This window comes from Lolium rigidum, chromosome 7 (genome assembly GCF_022539505.1).
Source record: "Lolium rigidum isolate FL_2022 chromosome 7, APGP_CSIRO_Lrig_0.1, whole genome shotgun sequence".
Lineage (NCBI taxonomy): Eukaryota > Viridiplantae > Streptophyta > Magnoliopsida > Poales > Poaceae > Lolium > Lolium rigidum.
The window spans coordinates 31,548,010-31,573,610 of NC_061514.1; the positions used below are offsets into that span (position 1 = coordinate 31,548,010).

The following is a 25,601-nucleotide window of genomic DNA, read 5'->3' on the forward strand; positions in this document are numbered from 1 at the left end:
GCCGGCCAGGCCGGGCCTAACAAAGCCCGACGCAAAAAACCCAGGCCCAGGCCTGACCTGGCTCGACCGTCGGGCCTAGAATTTCGGCCCAAGCCTGGCCCATCACAACAAATACCCATCGGGCTTCAGGCTGGGCCTCTTCCTTATTTGGCACATTTCTCAAGGCCAGGCCTGGCCCAGCGCAACCATCAGGCCTAAATCTTCGTCCTAGGTCCATCCCACAGGCATGCTCGGGCTGGTCCAAGCCCAGAAATTTCGGGTCAGTCCGGGCCGGGCTTCCCATGGCCAGGTATAGTGGGCATTGATTGGACATTAATAGATTGATGAATAGCCAATCTCATCTACTTTTATTTGTTAAATTGTGAACTATGCTCTATACATTTTAATGCTTGATGCACGTAGATTTTCGTGTTTATTTGGTTGCGGTAATATAGTATTTTAAAACCTCTATTTTTGTTGTTTTCTATGGCTAAATTTGCTTGATATATTGTACATATTCGGTGCAAATAATCCTAAACCTGCAGTATCGTCGCACACAATGCGTCGGGTCGCTTGGAGCACCCGAGATGCAAACGGACAATGATGATCAATGACCATTTCCACATCCGCGATCCGTGGCTCGACGTAAATGCGGCGCTCTATTATTTTTACGTTCGAAATACGTCGAGCCGCTAGAGGCGTCCCTACGCCGGAGCGTGGGTCCTGCCGACCAGCCGGCAGCAGCTAGGCGGGCCGGCGGCGACCGGGCCACTGGCTTCCCCTCCAAGAAAAGAGAAGCAAATGCCGGCGACGAGTCACAAGTCAAAATCTCTCCAAGCAAGCCACCAAACCAACCAACCAACCAAGCAAACCTCACCACGGCGCAAACAAAACACAGGAGGAGCACGCCCAAATCGGCAAACCCAAATCCCCATCAATCCCATCCCCAAACCCTAGCCCCAATGCCCCGCTAGCTCCGTCCCGATCGCCGGACCGCGCGCCATGGATCCGGGCGGCGGCGGGGGCACGATGCTGCTCGAGGACTTCGGGCAGCGGGTGGACCTGACGCGCCGCATCCGCGAGGTGCTGGCCAACTACCCGGAGGGCACCACCGCGCTGCGCGAGCTCATCCAGAACGCGGACGACGCCGGCGCCTCCCGCGTCCGCCTCTGCCTCGACCGCCGCGCCCACGGCTCCCGCTCCCTGCTCGCCCCGGCGCTCGCCCAGTGGCAGGGCCCGGCGCTGCTGGCGCACAACGACGCCGTCTTCACCGACGACGACTTCGCCAGCATCTCGCGCATCGGGGACAGCAAGAAGGTCTCCCAGGCATGGAAGACCGGACGCTTCGGGTACGCTTCCTCCCCAACTCTCCCACTAGTTAGTCAATGCCAAGCTTGCGTCGAGCTGTAATTTGCAATCTAAGCTTCATGACTACTGAAATTGCACTGGCGTCTGTATTCCCTGTTCATTTCTGTTTTATGTTCCGATGCCATGATTTGTTTGCTGGGCATGATCGTTGATGGTTTATACAGGTACGTAGCAGCAGTCTCAGCAAGGATAGTTAGTTTGATTATGACCCTGCAGACCCTTACTTATTTAATGATCGAGTACAGCTTGAGTTCCGCTGTTGCCATTCCTTTCACAATGCTATGCGCATTTCTATACACATGAATGATAATGCCGTTACTTACTTGCTATTCTAGTAATTTGCAATCTGAGCTTCCCGACCACTGGAATTGCGCTGGCGTCTGTACCGTGTTCATTTTCAAAGTGGTGTGCCATCTGTGGTGCTGCTGGTTTGTGTTTTGATGCCATGACTGCTGCGATGTGTTTGATGGGCATGATCACGGATGATTTTAGAAGGGAATGCATTGATTTGCTTTATGAGGATAGCGACGTTTACCCTGCAGATGTTCCTTAATTGTATGACGGAGTTCAGTTTGAGTTCTGTCCGTTTCATCCATTTTTGCAATGTTTGCCTTTCTATCTGAGGGATGATATTGCTCATTATTCCAGGTCTAGAACTCAGGGCCACTCGTTTAGCAAGTTGTTACTATATCTGAAAAGTTCCCCAAGCATGTTATTGTATTCTAGGACTCGTGTTAATGTCCCCATGATTTATGCTTCTGGTACGCGTCCTCCCCAACTCTCTCCCACTAGTAGTCAATGCCAAGCTTGCTTCGAGCTGTAATTTGCAATCTAAGCTTCGTGACTACTGAAACTGCGCTGGCGTTCTGTGTTCCCTGTTCATTCCTGTTTTATGTTCCGATGCCATGATTGCTGCAGTGCTTTGTTTGCTGGGCAGGATCATTCATGATTTATATAGGAATGTAGCAGCAGTCTCAGCAAGGATAGTTCGTTCGATTATGACCCTGGAGACCTTCCTTATTTAATCATCGAGTACCGCCGTTGCATTTCTACTACACACATGGATGATAATGCTGTTACTAACTTACTATTCTAGTTCCACAACTCATTGCCATATGTTTACTAAGTCGGTACTATCTGGAAAGCTTAGGAAGCGAGTTATTTGTATTTTGCGACCTGTAGCTGTTTTCTCAATGTTTCACCCCTGTAACTCCCCATGGCTTACGTTTCTGCAGGGTTGGTTTCAACTCGGTGTACCACTTGACCGACTTGCCATCGTTCGTGAGCGGCAAGTACGTCGTCATGTTCGATCCCCAGGGCGCGTACCTTCCGAACGTGTCAGCGGCAAATCCTGGGAAGCGCATAGACTATGTCAGCTCTACAGCAGTTGCATTGTACAGTGATCAGCTCTCGCCCTATCGAGCATTCGGCTGCGACATGAAGGCGCCATTTCAAGGAACCTTGTTTCGTTTTCCTTTGAGGAATGCTGACCAAGCATCCTCCAGTCGGTTATCAAGACAGGTGTACACGGAAGACGACGTCTTGTTTCTCTTTGCTCAGCTGTACGAGGAAGCTGTATACAATTTGCTTTTTCTTAAGAATGTCCTCGCGCTTGAAATGTACGTGTGGGAGTCTGATATGATTGAGCCAAAGCTACTATACTCTTGCTCCTTACGGTCAAAGGATGATAATCTGTCGTGGCATCGCCAAGCTCTAATCAGGTTCTCTGGCACTTCTGATGAATCCCTTGAGCAAAACATAGATTCCTTTGCTATGGATTTTGTATCGGAGGCATTCCTGGGAGACAAGTTTGAGAAAAAGAGCCATACCTATTTTATTGTACAGGGAATGGCATCCGCATTAAGTAAAATAGGCATTTTCGCAACTGGTGCTGCCAAGGAATATGATCTTCATCTACTGCCTTGGGCTTCTGTTGCTGCTTGCATCTCCAAATTGGGGCCTGAGGTAATGGACGAATTCAGTTTCAGTTTGCTAACCTAGACTAGATATACATATACTCCCGTTACTATCTTGGATTTGTTCTTTGTTCAGTTTATGAACCACTGGCATTATTTTTTTACTTTTGGGCATGCTTTCTGCTTTTGGTTTGTGATTATAGTATCTGTCATTCATACATGTCAACAGTTATTTGTTTTGGTTGTTCATGGAATGGAACTCATGATCGGTTGTGTGGACTGTAAAGCTTGTTTGTTTTCATCTGATTTTGCACTTAAACTAGCGACATGGGTATGTGACTAGATCACACAGATTTGTAGGTAATTGTTTTGGTCTATTAGCTATGGCTAATGCAATGACCATTGTTTAATGGTTATTCTCTTTGGTGGCAACGGCTGGGCCCTGCCTGTTGTTTTCTGCTGTTGCTTAATTAAAAATCACATCAACAACAGTGCTCTTGTCTAAAAGAGGGGTTCTGTGTAGTGTCATTCCTTTTGGTTTAAGTTCACGGAATCCTTTTAGCTTAAAAACTTCAATGGTGAGTCATAGTTTCTAGAACTACAAATTATTTGTTTGATTTATGTTGCAGAATGAACATCATGGCCTGGCACAATAGCACTTTTTTTTTTCTATGACATGGCACATTATTTCAGTGTTTTGATTTTCGTTTGTTAGCGTTTGCTGTTTTTATGCTTTATGGTAATTACTGAATTTTACAGGATAGTCATCTCAGACAAGGTCATGCATTCTGTTTTCTTCCTTTGCCAGTAAGGACAGGGTTATCTGTGCATGTAAATGGTTATTTTGAAGTTTCGTCCAATCGGCGTGACATTTGGTACGGAGCTGACATGGACAGGGGTGGTAAGCTTCGCTCTGATTGGAACAGGCTATTGCTAGAAGATGTTCTTGCTCCATTGTTCAGAGAACTGTTGCTGGCGTTGCGGACACTTTCAGACTCCACAATATTGTATTATTCCTTATGGCCAACTGGTGTATACGAGGAACCCTGGAGTATTCTTGTGGAACAAATATACAAAGTTATCTACAGCTCTCCAGTTTTGCACTCAGAGATCAAAGGTGGGACATGGATATCACCGGCTGAGGCTTTGCTTCATGATGAGGGGTTCTTGAGAAGCAATGATCTTAGTGAAGCTCTTGTGTTGTTAGGCATGCCTGTTGTTCGTGTACCAAGTGAAATTGTTAATATGTTTTCGAAATTCTATGTGAAGTCTCTAAAACGGGTCACTCCTGCTACAGTGAGACATTACCTCCGAGATTTTGTAAAACTTGGTATGTTAGGAAAATCTCATAAGCTAATATTACTGGAATATTGCCTTAATGATCTGGATAGTGCTGATATTGGTAAATGCATGAATGGCCTCCCACTGATTCCACTAGCAAATAAGCAGTATGGGATGTTTTCTGATATTTCACAAGAGAACCACTATTATGTCTGCAGTAAGACAGAATATGAGCTTCTTTCTGCGCTTGGTGACAGAATAATTGACCGAAGTATCACCCCCGTGCTACTAGAAAAGTTGCATCAGATAGCCAAAAGTTCCCAGGTAAACATTTCACTGATTGATGGTCCAATCTTTCTTCAGTTCTTCCCCAGGCTATTTCCTCCTGGATGGAAGTGTAGAAACCAAGTTCCTTGGGGTCAATTATCGGGTGGATCATCTCCTACGGCAGACTGGTTTAAACTCTTTTGGCAGTATATTGGGGAACACTCGTATGATCTTGATTTGTTTACTGACTGGCCTATACTGCCTTCGACTTCTGGACACCTTTACAGAGCATCTACAGTATCAAAGTTAATTGAAACAGAGTCGCTATCTAGTTTGATGAAGGAACTCTTGGCCAAGTTAGGTTGCAAGATACTAGACACCAAGTATTTAAGTGCATATCAACAACTGGCTCATTACGTGTATAAAGGCGATGCTACTGGAGTTATCCATTCAATCTTTGGGATTGTTTCACTAGAGGGAGTAGATTTGCATGCGCTGTTTCAACACATCACACCTGGTGAGAAAAATGAGCTGTACCAGTTTCTTCTGGATCCAAAATGGTACTTAGGAGTCTGCCTTTCTGATACGAACATAAAGTTATGCAAAGAGTTGCCCATCTTCAGAGTATTTGATGGAGGATCTCCCAGTTCTTATGGCTTCTCCGATTTGTCCCATTCAAGAAAGTATATGCCACCTCTTGGTGTTCCTGAGCACCTACTCAACTCTGATTTCCTGTTCTGTATATCCCCAAGCAATGAAGATATCATAATGAGGTACTATGGTGTTGAGCGCATGTCAAAATCAATCTTCTACCAGAGGTATGTTCTGAACAAGTTAGATCAGTTGCAAACAGAGGTTCGTGATTCAGTTCTACTGACCATCTTACAAGATCTGCCCCAGCTGTCCTTGGAGGATCCAAGGTTTAAGGAAGGCTTGAAAGTCCTTAGATTCGTCCCAACTATTAATGGGACCTTGAGAAGTCCTCAATCTCTTTATGATCCTCGGGTGGAAGAACTCTATGCTCTTCTGCAGGAATCAGACTGCTTTCCCAGTGGCTTATTTGAAAACCCAGAAGTTCTTGATATGTTGCTCTGTTTGGGTCTTAGAACCTCTGTTTCTACTGATACTATAATAGAAAGTGCCCGACAAATTGATTCGCTTGTGCACAAAGATCAGGAGAAGGCTCATTCAAGGGGTAAAGTGCTTCTTTCATATCTTGAAATTCATGCTCAAAAGTGGCATGTACATAAGGCACTTGATGTCCGGAAGAGGTTAAATATGCTTGTGAAAGTTACTACTGCGCTGAGGCCTCGTGATACTTCTGGGGGATTTGATCTAGATAAGTTCTGGAGTGACTTGAGAATGATTTGTTGGTGTCCTGTGTTGGTCACTGCACCAAGCCCAACGCTGCCATGGCCTTCAGTATCCTCCATGATAGCTCCACCTAAGCAAGTAAGGCTGCAGGAGGATATGTGGATCGTTTCTGCCAGCTCGCGTATACTTGATGGTGAATGCACTTCCTCAGCTTTGTCTTACAGCTTAGGATGGTCATCTCCTCCTTCTGGAAGTGTAATCGCGGCTCAGTTGCTTGAGCTTGGTAAGAACAATGAAATTGTGACCGATCAAGTCCTTCGGCAAGAATTAGCTTTGGTGATGCCTAAGATTTATTCGTTACTGACTAATTTGATTGGTTCTGATGAAATGGATATTGTCAAAGTCGTTCTTGAGGGCTGCAGATGGATTTGGGTGGGTGATGGATTTGCGAAAGTTGAGGAAGTTGTTCTTAGTGGCCACCTCCACCTTGCACCATACATTCGTGTCATTCCAATTGATTTAGCAGTTTTCAAGGATTTGTTCTTGGATCTTGGCATAAAGGAGCACCTTAGCCCTGTGGATTATGCTAGTATTCTGACCAGAATGGCCACAAGGAAAGCCACAGCTTCCCTAGAAGCTGAAGAACTAAGAACAGCTGTCTTGGTGGTGCAGCATCTAGCTGAGTTCCGGTTTCAGGATCAGCAAACACAGATATATTTACCTGATTCTTCGGCTAGGCTCTGTCTATCTTCTGAACTAGTATTTAATGATGCCCCTTGGCTTCTTGACTCTGGTCATGACATCATTGGTAATGCATCGAGCATTGCTTTCAGCTCAAAGAAGTATGTTCACAACTTTGTGCATGGTAATATTTCTAATGATGTGGCAGAAAGGCTCGGTGTTCGCTCTCTTCGCCGTCTCTTGCTTGCTGAGAGTTCCGATTCAATGAATTTGAGTTTATCAGGGGTTGCAGAGGCTTTTGGACAACATGAAGATTTGACTACAAGACTCAAGCATATTGTGGAGATGTATGCAGATGGTCCTGGGATTCTCTTTGAGCTGGTACAGAATGCGGAAGATGCTAAAGCTTCTGAGGTTGTGTTTCTATTGGATAAAACCCAGTATGGTACTTCATCAATTCTTTCACCTGAAATGGCTGAATGGCAGGGGCCTGCTCTCTACTGCTTTAACGATTCAGTTTTTAGTCCACAAGATCTTTATTCCATTTCACGAATCGGTCAAGACAGCAAACTTGAGAAGCCTTTTGCTATAGGAAGGTTTGGTCTTGGCTTCAATTGTGTCTATCACTTCACTGACATGCCTGGATTTGTTTCTGGCGAGAATATTGTCATGTTTGATCCACATGCATGTTATTTACCAGGAATATCCCCTTCTCATCCAGGTTTAAGGATAAAATTTGTAGGACGGCGGATCTTAGAACAGTTCCCTGATCAGTTCACACCATTCTTACACTTTGGTTGTGACCTGGAACAGCCATTTCCAGGTACACTTTTCCGGTTTCCTCTCAGGAATGAAGCCGCTGCTTGTAGAAGTCAAATAAAGCGTGAACAATATGCAACCCATGATGTAGAGATGCTTTTCTCTTCATTCTCTGAAGTTGTATCTGAGGCTCTACTTTTTCTCCGCAATGTTAAAAAGATAACTTTGTATGTCAAGGAACATGACTCCCAGGAGATGCGACTTGTTCATTGTGCCTCGAAGCATAACAGTTGTGAGGTGTCCAAAGAGCCACATGCACTTAATACGATGCTTGCATATGTAAATGGAAATCAATCAGCAGGAATGGATAGAAATACTTTCTTCAATAAGTTGAATAAGACAAAAGACAGTGATTTACCCTGGAGTTGTCAAAAGGTTGCTATTCTTGAGCAAAGCCCTACTGCGCACTTTGTGCATTCATGGATCTTAACCGAGTGTATAGGTGGGGGTCATGCTAGAAAGTTGTCAACTGCCTCCGATAGTAAGTCTCATTTCTTTGTTCCCTGGGCATCTGTTGCTGCATATCTGCATTCTGTGAGTGTGGACGATACCAAAGAACTGTCTGGTGAAGCTGAAGTCAACCGTGACGATTTTGTTCTCAAGCATTTAGCTCTTCGATCTTCTCAGGGAAGGAATTTATTTGAGGGTCGGGCCTTTTGCTTTCTTCCTCTACCAATTAATACTAGCATACCAGTGCATGTAAATGCTTATTTTGAACTATCTTCAAATCGGAGGGATATCTGGATAGGAAATGACATGGCCGGAGGAGGAAGAGTGCGATCTGAATGGAATCTTGCACTGCTTGAAGATGTTGCTGCTCCTGCTTATGGGCACCTCCTTGCAGCCATGGCAGAAGAGCTTGGTCCCTCTGACCTGTTTCTCTCATTTTGGCCTACTGCTGTAAGTGTGGAGCCGTGGTCTTCCATGGTGAGGAAGCTGTATGTATCGATTGCAGAACTTGGACTTCATGTTTTGTATACAAAAGCTCGAGGTGGCCATTGGGTGTCAACAAGGCAAGCTATTTTCCCTGATTTCAGTTTCTCAAAGGCAACCGAGCTGGCGGAAGTTCTCTCGCAAGCTGGTTTGCCTTTGGTATCTGTATCCAAGCCAATAGTAGACAGTTTCAGGAATGCATATCCATCAGTTCATCTCCTGAATCCTCATTTGCTAAGGAATTTGTTGATCCGACGGAAGCGTGGGTTCAGAAGCAGAGAAGAGGCCATAGTTGCCCTGGAGTATTGCCTGAGTGATATCGATGATCCTTCCCTTTCTGATAAATTGCATGGATTGGCTCTTCTTCCTTTGGTAAATGGATCATTCACAACATTTAATAACCGAGGGGAGGGTGAAAGAGTATTCTTTACTTCACAAATGGAATTTGACTTTCTTAAGGATTCCATACCACATCTTGTTATTGATAACTCTTTACCAGATGGTGTTTTGAAGCAGTTGTTTGACATAGCTTCTTCTGCACGCTCAAACATTTACTTATTTACTTGCAGTATCCTCGTTGAGCTGTTGCCCAGAATTTTGCCGCCTGAATGGCAGCACGCCAAGCAGGTATCTTGGTTTCCTGAACAGCAAGGCCAGCCAAGCGTGGAATGGATGATGTCACTTTGGAATTTCTTGCTTCATTCATGTGAAGATCTTTCAATATTTGCAAAATGGCCCATACTACCGCTTGCAGATGGCAAGCTTATGCAACTTGGTAGTGCTTCAAATGTAATAAGAGATGATGGCTGGAGTGAAAATATGCACTCATTGCTTCAGAAACTGGGCTGTTTCTTTCTGAGACCTGATCTGCAGATAGAGCATCCACAGTTAGCTAATTATGTTCAGGAATCCACTGCAGCTGGTGTTCTTAATGCTCTGCATTCTGTTGCTTCTAATGTCCAGGATATTAAAGAACTGTTCCAGAATACTTCATTGGCAGAAACACATGAGCTCCGCAGTTTTATTTTCCAGTCAAAGTGGTTTTCAGGAAATCAGATAAATACATCACATATGAATACAATCAGGAACCTCCCTATATTTGAATCTTATAAATCTAGGGAGCTTGTTAGTTTGACAACTCCTAGAAAGTGGCTTAAACCTGATGGTGTACATGAAGATCTGTTGAATGGAAGCTTTATAAGAACCGAGTCTGAAAAGGAAAAGTCGATTTTAGTGTCATACTTTGGTATCAGGGAACCTGAAAAGGCTGAATTTTACAAGGACCATGTGCTTCCTCGGATGTCAGAGTTTCTATCACAGCCAGCTGTTCTTTCAGCAATTGTTCGTGATGTGAAGCTGTTGATAGAAAACAATAGTTCTGTGAGAGATCTATTGTCTGAAATCCCTTTTGTCTTAACAGCTAGTGGAGCATGGCTACATCCTTCCAGGTCTCTCTCTCTCTCTCTCTCTCTCTCTCATGTGAAAATGTTACTCCAATTGCTAGTGGAGCATTTAGGTTGGTAGACCTTATTTTTGATTTTCTTGTATGCTCCAATTGCTTTTTTTATTTGCGATTCCACTAGGATGAGGTGTCAATAACCTAAACATTGATTTTGATTTCTTCTCTTTTGTCCTTCATTTACTCTCTGGACTTCAGTATAAATAAGGTAACACTTGTAATTCTTCAGGCTTTATGATCCTGGTGTGCCAGAGTTCCATAAGTTACTGCACAAAGAAACCTTCTTTCCTTCAGAAAAGTTCATGGCAACTGAAATGATTGAATTATTGGCAAGTTTTGGACTGAAAAGAAAAATGGGATTTAGTACTTTGCTTGACATTGCAAGGTCAGTCTCACTGGTGCACAATTCAGGACAGGATGATGATGCATTTGTGCGTGGACAGATGCTACTTACATATCTTAATGTGCTTGAATGGAAGACGTCAAACATGGAGGACAAGGAGGACAAGGATACCTTCAATGAGGATGGTGCTGTGGAAGCTTCTAAAACTGATGGAAATTTGGAGGCAGAAAATAAAGAGGATAGGTGTGACCCAGACCTAACTATTATGTCTTTGTTCTCAAACTTTGATCTTGACCTACCAGAGCATGAGTTTTGGTCAGAGCTGAAAAACATTTCTTGGTGTCCTGTCCATGTTGCACCGTTACTCAAAGGAATTCCATGGTTCATATCCGAAGATAATGTAGCAACCCCAGTCATTACAAGGCCGAGATCACAAATGTGGCTTGTTTCATCAAAAATGCGGATACTGAGTGCTGATTCTTGTTCCATGTATCTGCAAAGAAAACTTGGTTGGTTAGACACACCAAATTTGAACATTTTGTTGTCACAATTAGTTGAGCTTTCCAAGTCTTATGATGAACTGAAGATGTTTTCTGAAGACACAGCCATTGATGCAGTCCTACAAAAGGAGATCAAACTAATCTACTCGAAATTACAAGATATTGTTGACAGTGGTGATGCCAACATTCTAAAAAAGAATCTGGATGGAATTCCATGGGTTTATATAGGGGACAGGTTTGTGCCTCCAGATGCACTTGCATTTGAATCACCTGTAAAATATCATCCTTATCTCTATGCAGTTCCGTCTGAACTGTCGGAATATAAAAGTTTACTCTTGAAGTTGGGTGTGAGGCAGACATTTGATGCAATAGATTATCTTAATGTGCTTCGTCGCTTACAAGGTGATGCCAAAGGAGAGCAATTGTCTGCAGAGCAACTGAGTTTTGTTCATTGTGTTTTAGAAGCATTTGTGGATTGTTATCCTGACAGTCAAGCAGCTGATGCTGTACTGAATTCGTTGGTGATTCCAGATTCATTTGGTGTCCTGACACCTTCGAGAAATCTTATCTATAATGATGCACCCTGGATGGATACGGATCCTAGTTCAAAGCATTTTGTGCATCATACTATTGGTAATGATCTGGCTAATAGATTAGGGGTACGATCTCTTCGCGGATCTTCGTTACTGGATGATGAGCTAATGAGGGATTTGCCATGCATGGAATATGCTAAAATAAGCGAGTTGCTGGCTCTGTATGGTGAGAGTGATTTCCTTTTGTTTGACCTTATAGAGCTTGCTGACTCTTGCAATGCAAAGAAAGTGCACCTAATATATGATAAACGAGATCATCCGAAGCAGTCCTTATTGCAGCAAAATCTAGGTATGCTAGAAACCGTCTCTCTGTCCATTTATTTCAATGATACTCCTGCCCTGAAAAGTATGTCTCAACTTTTTCTAAATCCAGATGTATCTATACATTAATCTGAGACATCCTTTTTGGGACGGAGGGAGTATTTTTCTTTACTCCAAAAAACAGTCTGCTATCAGTAGTTATTATTTTGTTTTTTCTGCTTACCTGAATGTTGACCCATTTAATGTATGCTTAATGATTGTTTTCCCCCCAAAAAACTGTAGGTGACCTTCAGGGTTCTTCATTGACAGTGGTCTTTGAAGGAACCATGATAAGCCGAGAAGAAGTTTGCAGCCTCCAACTTCCTCCTCCTTGGAAACTGAGGGGAAACATTCTTAACTATGGTTTGGGACTTCTTAGCAGCTATTTTGTATGTGATGCCTTGACTATTCTATCTGCTGGTTATTTCTACGTTTTCGATCCTTTGGGCTTGACTGGTGGTGCGACCTCCACTGCCACCTCATCTGCCAAATTCTTCTCTTTGATAGGTACAGTTATTACCTCAATTACATTCACTGAATTCATCTGTATAATTATTTTTCACATTCTCGTTGGTTAGGAATTGTTAGGGCATATTCAAATGTCCAAAGTAAGGTCTGAGCCAAGGCAAATGTGGCCTGCTTATATAAGATCCTTACAAAACCTTGGAGTCACTTTTTTTACCACAATGGATACACTTTTCTGCCAGTAGAAACTGTTAGGCTTTTTCATCACTTAATCACAGCTATAAGCAATATGGACTTTGTCGTGGAAATATCTTGTGACTTGAAAAGTATAATCACTGGCTTATGCTTCATTCAAAATGTTCAGGATTATTGGTCTAAACATAAGCATTGCACATTGAGAATAATTTGTGTCACAATTTGCTTAAAGTCTTCAAACTTGTGGTACTTTCCAACTGCTGAGTCTGATCAAGATGTTAATCATTAGATTGACCATTTTTTTCTATGTATACTTGCAAATTGCAGGGACCACCAGCTTAAATTTGGATAAAGATATACTATCCTAGGTTATATATTTGGTTTTTTTTACATGATCCAAAATTAGACAAGAAACGGAAAATAAGCTAAAAGAAATAAGTTTCACCATCTGATGATCTGCACCAAATTCCCTTTGGGCAGAGGGCTCTGTCGAGGGTCAAAACTTAATGAACTCATTAATCCATTAAATTTGTTTTGAATCCACATTGAGATGCATATTATTCCATGTCTGCTGGATGTATTATTTATGCCACTGCAATAGTTCATCAATTGAACTGTTGTATTACTGTTACCCAAATTGTATGCACATGTTAATTTCATTGTTTATTCGTTGTTGCCTATATTAGTATATTTTGGAGGAAGTCCTCGTTTAGTATCTGCTCATGTTTTTATAGTTTGGATGAAGCCCTTAACACTGCTGGCTTTTCAGGAAATGACTTGGTTGAGAGGTTTCGCGATCAATTCATCCCAATGCGTGTTACACAGGAGGCGTCATTATCTTCTGCAAACTCCACGGTTATTCGGATGCCTTTATCATCAAAATGCCTAAAAGAACTTGAGGCAGGTTGTAACAGAGTACAGCAGATTTTTGATCGATTTATACAGAATCCATCTAGTACTCTCCTGTCCCTGCGGTCAGTCATTCAGGTAAGGTTTATTCGTGGATAGCTTTCACATTAAATTAGAACCATAATACTTTCTGTACATTCCATTAAGTCTTTCCGCTGCATGTGTTACATCTTGCTCTACTATCGACTTCCATATCATGTGACCACATCAATTTACTTTAAACCGCAAATAAGACACTTTCATTTACATTACACTGTTCATTCCTTTAAGATGAAGTTTCACGTTGTTTGTAGTTTGTTTGATTAAGAGCCTATCTTATATTTCAATATCGACATTTATTTCTTCCAATATTATTAGCAAGTACTTCCTTTATTTGATTTTTGGCATATTGTTAATTGGTATTACCCTTCTCTTCTGTTTTATTAAATTCTGTTGGGATAATTTGGGTCTGCTATTCTATTTTACTAGATTTATTCAGTGTATAATGTGAACTTGTTACTCAGTGTATTCAGAGGGACACTATTTCTTATGGACTAAAACATTGGATATACTAGTATAATATTATTGGTAGAAATGCCAGAGCTCTTTCGATATCTGTTGATCTTTTTGATGTAGAATAATTTATCGAACAACATTTGTTACATGGTTATTTTTTTTATGAAGCTACTATTTTTATTTATACATGGCCAACCTGTATACTATTTTTATAGATAGTAGTCGCAACTAAAAAGGTTTACTGCATCCACTTGATAGTGACAATACAGTACATGACATCTATTCAGACACAGTGATGATAAAGTCTTAATGGATGATTTGAGAGCATAATTTATAGAACTCAAACATGATTCTCAGCATTTATTGTGTGCTGTCAATATGTTTTGATCAGGTATCTTTATCAACATGGGAGGATGGATCCTCTCAGCCAACCCTGAATTATTCCGTGCTTGTTGACCCATCAGTAGCTACTCTGAGGAACCCATTTTCGGAAAAGAAATGGAGAAAGTTTCAGCTATCCAGAATATTTTCAAGTACAAGTGCAGCTATCAAAATGCAAGCTATAGATGTGCATGTCATTGAGAGTGGCTGCAGTTATATTGATAAATGGTTTGTTGCCCTCTGCCTTGGATCAGGGCAAACACGGAATATGGCTCTTGACAGGTTTGTCTCTTTCAGCTCATACTATAGTTGTGAACCTTTTATATATTAAATATCCATTTGATTTACCTAGTTTGACCATTTCCCAATAAACTAAATTGAATTTTGTTAAATCTGTCTGCTGATGAAAACGTCTTTGTCATGCTGATTTATTTCTGTTTCAGGCGGTATCTTGCCTACAACTTAACCCCTGTCGCTGGAGTAGCAGCTCACATAGCTCGAAATGGAGTACCAACCAATATAAATGCATCCAGTTCTATCCTATCTCCTCTACCGCTATCTGGGTCAATAAGCATGCCAGTCACGACTCTAGGCCATTTCATTGTGAGGCATGATGGCGGGCGTTACATTTTTGGCAGCACACATGATAGATCTTTGCGAGAACTTGAAATGGACAGAAACAAATTGGTTGAAGCATGGAATGAGGAACTTATGCTATGTGTGCGTGATTCATATGTTGAGATGGTCTTAGAATTTCAAAAGCTTAGGAAGGACCCTCTATCTTCTGCTATTGAGTCAAGGTGTGCACACTCTGTGAGTATTATTTTACAGGCTTATGGTGATAGAGTATATTCTTTTTGGCCAAGATCAAGACAACCTACAGCTGCACTCACTGGCCATGGTTCTACTATAACCAATTTGAATTCACCAAGAACATCTAAAGCAGACTGGCAGTCCCTGATAGAGCAAGTTATAAGACCATTCTATTTACGGTTGGCTGATCTCCCTGTTTGGCAACTTTACCGGGGAAATCTTGTTAAAGTAGGTGAGGGTATGTTCTTGTCTCACTCAGGGAGCGGGGATGATGATAACCTTCCATCTGCTACGGTCTGTAGTTTCATCAAAGAGCACTATCCTGTTTTTTCTGTTCCATGGGAGTTGGTTAGTGAAATCCAAGCAGTTGGAGTTACTGTAAGAGAGATCAGGCCCAAGATGATTAGAAATCTACTGAAAGAGTCTTCAACCATTTTACTTCGATCTATTGAAACATATATAGATGTTCTTGCATATTGCTTCTCCGATATGGACCCATACCGGTTTTCTGATCTACATAGACCCGAGCAGTCGCACCTTAACAGTCAACTTGCCGAACCATTGAATTCTTCCATACCACATTTTATGCCATCTTCAAGCAGCTCCTTGTCTTACCACACAAGTACACAGAGGCCAGGTACTTCTGGGGGCGACGCACTTGAAATTATGACATACTTCGGGAAGGCCCTATACGACTTCGGTCGGGGGGTTGTGGAGGATATCAGCAATACTAATGGCCCAGCATCCCATAGGGCCCAAGCTGGTGAGAATAGTGTGTTGTCATCTATCATATCTGAACTCAAAGGTGTCCCATTTCCGACGTCAACAAAATGTCTAACAAGGCTGGGAGCTACTGAACTTTGGATTGCCAGTGAGGAGCAGCAGCTATTGATGCGCCCCTTGTTGGATTGCTTTATCCATCATCAATGTGTAGAAAAACCCTTCTTGGCGCTGCTGCTGTCCACTCAGGTTATTCATGTGCCTCTGAAGTTGAGGAGTTTTTCTCCTCACTTATTATCAGGCCATTTGAAGCACCTATTTGATGAGCATTGGGTACGTGCAGTCGAGAGGAAGCCACAATGGATTCCCTGGGTCAATAATGCTGATTCATCAACTACTGGGCCAACTCCTAAATGGATTAGAAGCTTCTGGAAAATATTTAGCTCCTTGAATGGTGACCTTTCACTTTTGTCTGATTGGCCCTTGATTCCTGCTTTTCTAAACAGGCCAGTTCTGTGCTCTGTGAAAGACTGTCATCTAATATTTGTACCTCCGATGGATGATTCAACTACTCGGACGTCACATGTTAGTGGGGTTGTTGATGATGCAGCTAGAGAGGTTGACACGTCTGGTCCACAAGGAGACGACACTGGTGAAGCTGTACAGAAGAGCGCACTTGATACTGCATTCGAGTCAATGAACTCAAAGTTTCCATGGTTGACTGCTCTGCTTAATCAGTTGAACATACCAATTTTCGATTTGTCTTTCCCAGAGTGTGCTGCCATATGCAATTTGTTTCCTTCACGTGATCGAGCTCTTGGACAGATGATTGCTTCTAAGTTAGTTTCATCAAAAAATGCTGCTCATTTACCTTCATCACTTAGTCTATCAAGTGAAGACTGTGATAGACTGTTCATGTTATTTGTCTCAGAGTTCAGATTATCTAGCAGGCACCTTTATCAGAGAGAAGAACTGGAGGTCTTGAGAGAACTTCCAATATATAAAACAGTTACAGGAACATACACTAGTCTGTTAGGGTCCGATCATTGGATTATTTCTCCTACAGCGTTCTTTCACCCCAGTGATTCCCGGTGTCTTTCTAGCTCAGATGATGGAAATTTGTTTCTTCAGGCTTTGGGGGTTGAACAATTAAATGATCAAGAAATACTAATGAGGTTTGCTTTGCCTGGCTTTGGGAGTAAAACAGTTCAAGAGCAGGAAGAAATTTTAGCTTACTTGTATGCTAACTGGAAAGATCTGCAACTGAATCCAGCTACAGTAAATACATTGAGGGAGACTAATTTTGTGACAAATGCAGATGAGTTTTCTACAGAGCTATTCAAACCAAAGGAACTACTTGACCCTTCGGATGCTTTGCTGGCTTCAGTATTTTCTGGGGAGAGAAATAAGTTCCCTGGCGAAAGGTTCATGGCAGATGGTTGGCTTGCTATACTCAGAAAAGCGGGTCTTCGAACATCCACAGAGGCTGATATGATAGTACAGTGTGCGATGAAAATAGAAACAATGGGACATGATGTGATGTCATCTTCAGAAAATCATGATGACTTCAATGAAGACTTGTCAGACAGAAAAAACGAAATTCCGTTTGAGTTATGGTCTTTGGCAGAATCTGTTGTAAATGTGATTTTGGCAAATTTCGCTACTTTGTATAATAGTGATTTTTGCCAAAAGATCGGAAAGATTGTATTTGTGCCTGCAGAAAAAGGCTTTCCATGTATTGGTGGCAAGAAAGGGGGTAAAAGGGTACTAGCCTCTTATAGTGAAGCTATCTTATCAAAAGACTGGCCATTAGCATGGAGTTCTGCTCCAATTCTTGCCAAACAAGCAATTATCCCCCCTGATTATTCTTGGGGAGCATTTCGGCTTCGGAGTCCTCCTGCCTTCTCTACAGTTCTGAAGCATTTGCAGGTCAATGTCGTTAAATACTTACATCTTATTATCAAAATGTTTCTTCCTTAACTTTTGGTTGATCTAAACAGACTGTTGGGAGAGGCAATGGTGAGGACACGCTGGCGCACTGGCCATCTTCATCAGGGATAATGACAGTAGAAGACGCCTTTCTTATGATCTTGCGGTACTTGGATAAAGTATGGGGGACAATATCATCTTCAGGTAGCTCAGAGACACAACTAATTACTTCTACTTCACTGAATATGCCATAGATTCGTTTGCCATTTGTGATAACATATTTAGTTCCTCACCTTTGCACTGTCTTCGATTCCAATTACTTGTGGTGAAGTGTGCTCTCTCTTTTGTTTTTTTACTATAAGACACCTAATGCTATGCTTAACATTGCAACCAGTCCCGATTCTATTCAGTGAGGATTAATACTTGAGTGTAATCTTGCATATTTTTGTGTGGCCTTTATGGCGACATCATTCTTGAACCTGAAATGGATGTGCGAGTCTCCTAAACTCTAGATTTTTTCAAAGTTTCTTTTTCACCCAAAACTTCGGGGGCAAGCTCTGTAGATACTCCGTATTTCTATATAGGATGTAGTGAAATATTGCAAACGGCTTGTTTTCTGCACCCACTCAATATCTTCATTTATTTCTGCCAGAGTCATTCTGTTACTGAGTGAGATTTACTTCTTGCCGATAATATGAAGAAGTGAACACCTGCATGATCATGTTTCAGTATGCCTATCCATGTTGCTTGATAAGGGCATTAAGAAGTCATAACTCATAACTGTAATGAACTTAGAAGTCATCACTCATAATAAAGCGAAATTTCTAATAATGAACTTACTAAGACATTCCTTTGAGCCAGCTCTTCTTTGCTATGCTATATAAAGAGAAACACATAAGGGACAGGTGCAATGAGTTGTTGCTGCTTTGTGGAAAGAGATATGGCATTACTCTAAACTGATTTTTAAAATCCTGCTCTCCTTTGCTATGCTATATAAAGAGAAACACATAAGGGAAAGGTGCAATGAGTTATTGCTGCTTTGTGAAAAGAGATATGCCATTACTCTAAACTGATTTTTTTAATTGCTTGGTCTTTTTGCAGAAAAAACAGAATTGCAGAAACTGGCATTTATACCAGTTGCAAATGGTACTCGCTTAATAGCAGCAAAATCACTCTTTGCTCGTCTGACTATCAACATGTCACCTTTTGCTTTCGAGCTTCCAAGTCTGTATCTTCCATCTGTCTCCATTCTTAGAGAAATTGGGATGCAGGAAAGTCTTACAAACTCCTACGCAAAGGAGCTTCTTCTAGATATCCAAAAGGCATGTGGTTACCAGCGCCTGAACCCAAATGAACTCCGCGCAGTGATGGAAATCTTGGACTACATGTCTTCAGGAGTCAACCAGGCTATCTCAGATGGTTCAGAAGGGCTTTTTGATTCTGTAATACCAGATGATGGCTGCAGGCTTGTCTCGGCTACATCATGTGTGTATATTGACCCATATGGTTCTCATTTGCTGAGTAATATAAATACATCCAGGATAAGGTTTGCTCACCCAGATCTTCCTCAGAACATTTGCAAGGCCTTGGGCATAAAGAAACTCTCGGATGTCATTACAGAGGTACACTTCTCTAATGGGTTCTAAAACTTTGTTGCCAGTTAGATTATTGTGGAAGCAATTTTAATTGATTTTCTATTTCAAATTAACTTAAATTTTCCCTTGTCAGGAACTTGATGGAAAAGAAGCACTTCAGGTTCTGGACAGCATTGGCTCAGTTACCTTGGATATAATAAAAGCGAAGCTACTCAGTAAATCTTTGCATGATGCATTAAGGATTGTGATGATCGGTATAACCAATCATTTCCCTTCTTTTGAAGCCCTCAATATAGTGCAGATAGAAACTATACTGAAGGATATATCACAGAATCTGCAGCTTGTTAAACATGTCCATACTCGCTTTCTTATGCTTCCCAATCTTCAAGATGTTACAAGGACTGCTCAGCATCCTTCTATTCCAGAATGGTCAAGCAACGGAAAGCACCGAAGCATTTATTTTGCCAACAAATCCACGGGTCATATTCTAATTGCAGAGCCCCCAAGTTTTTTGACAATACATGACGTTGTTGGAATTGTCGTGAGCCATAGATTAGGGGCACCAGTAATCTTGCCTATTGCTTCGATATTTGCATGCCCAGATGGTTCAGAGAAAGAAGTGCTTGAAATACTCCATCTAGGCACTGACATTGGAGTTTCGAAGCGCGAAGGAAGGTATGCTGGTTCCCTGGGAGCAGAGTTATTATCACAAGATGCTCGTCAGGTACAGTTCCTTCCTTTAAGACCATTCTATAGCGGAGAAGTTGTGGCATGGAAGACAGGAAAAGAGGGGGAAAAGCTTAGGTACGGTAGGGTCCCTGAAGATGTAAGGCCATCAGCCGGCCAAGCACTTTACAGGTTTCCAGTGGAGACAGCTCCCGGCGAGACTCGCATGCTACTCTCCAGTCAGGTTTACTCGTTTAAGAGCGTTTCAATGGCTGACCTCTCTTCTGCACCTTTCCAACTGGATGGTGGTAGAGTGGAAGAAGCTGGACCACCGGGCCAGTCGTCCATCAGTGGTAGAACTGAGGTCGCAGGCGATATGGTTAGTTTCCTTTGTTGTGCAGTCTCTACTCTTTGCAAGCTGAATTGTTGCCATAAAGTAGATTTACTGTTTACAGGCTGCTGGGCTTGAATACGGCAAAGTATCTTCCACTGAGCTGGTGCAGGCAGTCCACGATATGCTTTCAGCTGCAGGGGTAAGGATGGATGCCGAGAAGGAAACACTGCTACAGACTACTCTTACCTTGCAAGACCAACTTAAAGAATCTCAAGTGGCTCTATTGATGGAGCAGGTTTGTTCACTTCAATATCTCTTGATGCATTTCTTACTGGTAGCGTCTGTCAGTCATCTCTATAAGACACGGCCTTTGTTCTTGTGTACCATGTTTTTACGAGATTTTCACCAGGATTTTTATCACACAATATTTTCATTGGGATGTCATCTCACTGACCGGGAAATTCATCATTTCATAATGTGATAAATATAGTAGTACTCTAGGTAGAAAAACTTCACTGTTGCGCTGCATAGCATATTGTAAGCTGCCTAGCTGGCATTATAGAGTCACTCTTATGAATTCCAACTGAATGCACTTCTGCATATGCTTGCATATGACACTGAAAACTGTTTGAACTACCACTGTAGGAGAAAGCTGAGTCGGCAGTCAAAGAAGCTGATGTTGCCAAGTCTGCATGGTCATGCCGTGTCTGCCTGAATTCCGAGGTCAATATGACTCTAATACCATGCGGCCATGTCCTGTGTAATAGATGCTCGAGCTCGGTGTCACGGTGTCCATTTTGCCGGACACAAGTATCCAGAACGATGAAAATATTCAGGCCATGAAAATAGGTTAGGGACATCTGTTTGACGTTACGGGTTGTGTCATCATATCATACCGGGCATGATTGCCGTGCCATTTGCTTTCCATGATTTGCTAGGGTGGAAAACAATGGGCCTCTGTGTAAATATTATAACTCTAGCTCTTGTATAGCCACAGTGCATTTTAGTGCAGATTCGTTGCAAAGTCTCTTGTCACTCCAACTTGTCTAGCAATGCTCGGTTCCTGACATGATACGAACTAGTAGTATATTGTTTAGTCTTTATGAGAGAAGATGCAAGCCCCAAGCTGGCCTGGTTCATGACCGTAGGCTTGTAGAAATACAGCTGCCAGGATGCTTGCATGACATATCAGGTATTCCTTCTTTTCAGGCTCGTTCTCTAGCCGCTGAAACCGTTTGGTTTTTCCTTCCAAGTAGTACTGAACATCTCATTTTCTTGCTGACGAAATCATGGACATGGAGCTGTCACCTCTTGGGTTTATTTCTCATTCTGATTACAGGAAGTCGTCCTTTTTTTTCTGGATCCTAGCCACGGTGGCCCAAAATATCAGTAGCGCCCAGGCGGTGCTATCTACCTACGTGGGCAGAAGTAAAAGGCAGAGCAAAAAGTTCCAAAGCTGCAGCGAAAAAATCTCGCTCCACAACGTCGTGTACGCATCGCCTTGCTGAAGCTTCTCCCACCATTCGGGAGGCAGCGGCAAATCCAAGCCAGCAAAGCAGAGCAGAGCATACCAGGAGCAGCCATGCCCGCGCTCCTCCTCAACACCGCCGTCTCCCTCGGCAACCCCAAGCCGTCCTTCAGCTCCAGGCCTTCGTCCCGCCACCACCACCGATGCCAGGCCGCGTCCACCAGCACCGGCGGGTCGTCGTCGTCGTCATCAAGCTCTAGCGGCGGCGCGGGGCGCGGGTCGTCGTGGGCGACGGAGTACGACCTGTACTCGCTTCTGGGGGTGGAGCCGTCGTCGCCGCACTCGGAGATCAAGGCCGCGTACCGGGCGCTCCAGAAGCGGTGCCACCCGGACGTGGCCGGCACGGCGGGCGGCTCCCACGACATGGCGGTGGTGCTGAACGAGGTGTACGCGCTGCTGTCGGACCCGGCGCAGCGGCAGGCCTACGACCGGGAGCAGGCGAAGCGGTCCGAGTTCCAGGGGTACACGGGGCGCCCCCTCTACTCGTCGTGGCGCGGCGCGGAGGCCGAGAGCCGCGCCGTGTTCGTCGACGAGGTGGCCTGCGTGGGCTGCCTCAAGTGCGCGCTCCACGCCGGCCGCACCTTCGCCATCGAGTCCGTCCACGGCCGCGCCCGCGTCGTCGCGCAGTGGGCTGACCCTGAGGACCGCATCGCCGACGCCATCCAGACGTGCCCCGTCGACTGCATCTCGTATGCTTCCATTCGAGCCTTGATTTTACTTTCTGATGATTTATCAGTCTCCACCTGATTGATTTGATCGCTCTGTGTCGATTAGGATGGTTGAGAGGTCGGACCTGGCGGCGCTGGAGTTCCTCATGTCCAAGCTGCCGCGGCGCAGAGTCCGGGTCTCGGAGGCCAACGCGGCGGGGTCGCCGGACATCTTCGCCGAGGTCAGAAAGTTCAAGGCGAGGTTCCAGGAGATGGAGCAGAGGTCCACCACGAGGCAATCCGAGGTACTGATTTCACCCAGTCCTAGCTGCCTTGTGTCGTGCCTGATCCACTACTGACATAGTGCCAAGTGCCACTGCTCTGCACACGTTCAGCTGAGCTAATTTCGTCGATGGTGAGTGCAGGAGTCAGAGGTAGCCCGGCAGTCGAGGACATCGGCGGTCCAGACCATCATGTCCCTGTCCAACTGGTGGTACTGGCGGCCCTTCAGAGCTCCGGCCGGCGCCGCCGCCGCAGCCGTCCCTGCTCCTCTCCGCCTGTTGCCGCCACCACGGTCGCCCCCGCCTTCTTCAGCCGCCGCCGACGACCCCGTGACGGAGAGGCTCAAGGAGGCAGCCGCCCGGCGCAAAGCGGAAGGCACGACGGCGTCGGCGGTGCACGCCCGCCGCCGGGACGAGTACTGGACCCCGCAGCTGAACCTGCCGTCTTCGGCCTCGTTCCCGTCGCCGGATGCACAGACCGCCGCGCCGTCGAAGAGCCGCCCGCGTAGACCAGCCAGCGGCGAGAGGGTGCCCACGAGGCGTGCAAGGATCGACCTGACGGCGCCGCTGCTGATGGGGATCGTTGCCGCGGGGATTGTCGGGTACAACAGGGAGGACATGGCCGGAGGCTTGATCGAGGACCACATCGGTGGCGCGGCTGCTGTGGAAGTGGTCAACAGCTTCGAGCTCCAGGTCGTCCTGGCCGGCGTGACCTGGTTCGTCATCGGGGCCGCCGTGGCCGGCTTTGTTCAGGTTCTTGTAAGAAGAAACGACTTCAGAGAATGAATGTGCGTGCAACACACAGAGGATAGAGCAAACGTGTAAACTTAGTAACTACGCATAGGAAGGTTTTGTCCACTGAAACAAACGGAGTGTATATACAGTAGTAATGTTCAGATCATGTCACATGTATTATTTATACAACACAGAAAGCAGAATAAGCAGCGAGGCCACTGCAAACACAGATTAGGTGGACATGGGCGTATGTGCACCTGTTTTTAAAAATTCAAAAAAAAACCATTTAAGTATAAAAAACTAAATTAATTTTTTTGCATGTGCATATTATCTTGATCCTTACTTGTGCCAATAATGAAGTGAAAATAGGACCATATGAGGCCTACACAAAAACGAGAAAATTGAAATTTGTATCTCTTTTAGCAGTACAAATTCAATCATTATAGTGTCATTTGCTCATTTTTTCATTTTTATGTATGTCGCATACAATCGCGTTTTCTTTTAGAGTTGCCACATGAGTAAGTATCAAGATAATATGTACATGCAAAACTTTATTTCAATTGTTTTTAAAACTTTTAAATGGCATTTTTCAAATTTTGAATAAACGGGTGCGCTAGGTATTTCCGGAGGCCACCGACCATAGGGAAAAGAAAAGGTGGAATAAGGGAATTCACACCATCTACTCATTCGTGCGTTTTTTTAAAGGTAAACGACAAGCTTTGTCGAATTATGATTGAACCCACTATAACCCAGGAAACACACCGGACCACAAACACCCCGGTAGACAGTCAAGCAAACATCCAAATTTATAATCTAGAAGTTTCTATACATTTTCTTACTTAAGGGTACACTCAAAATATACATATTAAGATATTTATTAGGACATACCTAGTAGCTATATCTAGCACACATTATTAGATATATTTATATAAAAAATTATGTAGATGCAAAAAATCAAGGATGGTATAATTTAATTTGCCAATTTATGTACAACAGAAACTAACAAACTTTTCATAGAAAATACATATATTTAGCCCAGTGCAAGTAGAATAATTAATGTACATTGCAACAAAAAGAAAATAAGTTGAAAGTAATTGTGCAAAATTGGATATATCTATACATGTTTTAGTATGTAGATACATTCATTTTTTGGTAATTAGTTTGATCTGGAGGGAGTAATATTTATATTTAATTAATTATGGTAACTATATAATGAGTTAGCTGGATTATTAAGACTGTAATACTACAATAACTTATAGAGAAGTATAAAAATTAATGTAAATTATATTTATTGAACACATCGCGGGTCCAAATTTAATATGGACCGGCCCTGCTGACCCTATCAGCGAGGAAGTAGAGTTGGAAGGCCGCCACACGTGGACTTGCCGGACAGAATTAGTCGTGTTGTTTAAATAAAAAATAATGTAGAGGCAAGAAGCAAGATGGCAAGTAAGGCAGCGATCTAGCTCCGGGCGCGCGTTAGCAACTAAATAGGCGATGTGGCGTCGTTGGCACATGGGAGGGAGGCGGCCGTCGCGCTCGTACCCGCGCGCTCTGCCGTTGCCACTGCCCGTCGCTAGCTTGGCAAAGGTTGCTGCTACCTGCTAGTGCGCGGGCTCTGCCGCTGCCGCTGACAAGGGATTAACTTGTCAATGCCTATGGATTGTAGGCTAGGGTTTAGTTAGAAGTAGAGGGTAAGTAGATCTCGAAGGTTTCAGCCGAAAAGTACTCGACGATTGTGAAAACTAGGGTTTGCAGACAATGATTCGGTTGATTCTTTGTCCCTCGACTCCCCTTATATATGAGGTGAAGCCGAGGAATTCGTGCTATACAAGTTTACGGAGTCCGGGACGGTTTCTAACTCATCCCGCCAGATTACAAACAACACTTCCTATTACAACTCTATCTTTCCTTAGTAAATCTTGGGCTCCCGAATCTTCTTATTCTTCGGGTATTGGGCCTCCAAGAAACCCCGGGTACCATCTTCGGCAGGCCCATTTGGGATGCCTATGTCGAGTAGCCCCGAGATTTTGCTTGAATCGTAGAGTCAGGGAAAATCTCCATTGTTTATTTTTACTCGAAAGCTTTAACCTTTTATATTTCTTCACATAAAATTCTATATTGTACAGGGATACTGGTAATTGGGGCTAGTTCA

At 43.6% G+C, this 25,601-nt stretch overlaps 2 protein-coding genes across 4 annotated transcripts; both read left to right on the top strand.

Moving 5' to 3' along the window:
- The first annotated feature begins 864 nt into the window (after positions 1-864).
- On the top strand, positions 865-21,125 carry LOC124670154 (sacsin). Of its 2 annotated transcripts, XM_047206656.1 has the most exons (13): positions 865-1,328; positions 2,583-3,312; positions 4,023-10,006; positions 10,247-11,742; positions 11,997-12,260; positions 13,183-13,400; positions 14,209-14,480; positions 14,642-17,660; positions 17,732-17,864; positions 18,762-19,282; positions 19,389-20,300; positions 20,377-20,550; positions 20,901-21,125. In XM_047206656.1, exons 1-13 carry the CDS (start codon positions 982-984, stop codon positions 21,096-21,098), a joined length of 14,268 nt encoding a protein of 4,755 aa, XP_047062612.1. In that variant the 5' UTR covers positions 865-981; the 3' UTR covers positions 21,099-21,125. The 2 variants fall into 2 exon arrangements, with proteins under 2 accessions (XP_047062612.1, XP_047062613.1); XM_047206657.1 differs by lacking the exon at positions 865-1,328 and having other exon boundaries at positions 3,130-3,312; positions 4,028-10,006.
- Positions 21,126-21,537: 412 nt separating this feature from the next.
- On the top strand, positions 21,538-23,617 carry LOC124670155 (chaperone protein dnaJ C76, chloroplastic-like). Of its 2 annotated transcripts, XM_047206660.1 has the most exons (4): positions 21,538-21,938; positions 21,978-22,472; positions 22,558-22,735; positions 22,856-23,617. In XM_047206660.1, the coding sequence occupies exons 1-4, from the start codon at positions 21,838-21,840 to the stop codon at positions 23,495-23,497; spliced, it is 1,416 nt and encodes a 471-aa protein (XP_047062616.1). In that variant the 5' UTR covers positions 21,538-21,837; the 3' UTR covers positions 23,498-23,617. The 2 variants fall into 2 exon arrangements, with proteins under 2 accessions (XP_047062616.1, XP_047062615.1); XM_047206659.1 differs by having other exon boundaries at positions 21,538-22,472.
- Positions 23,618-25,601: the final 1,984 nt, after the last annotated feature.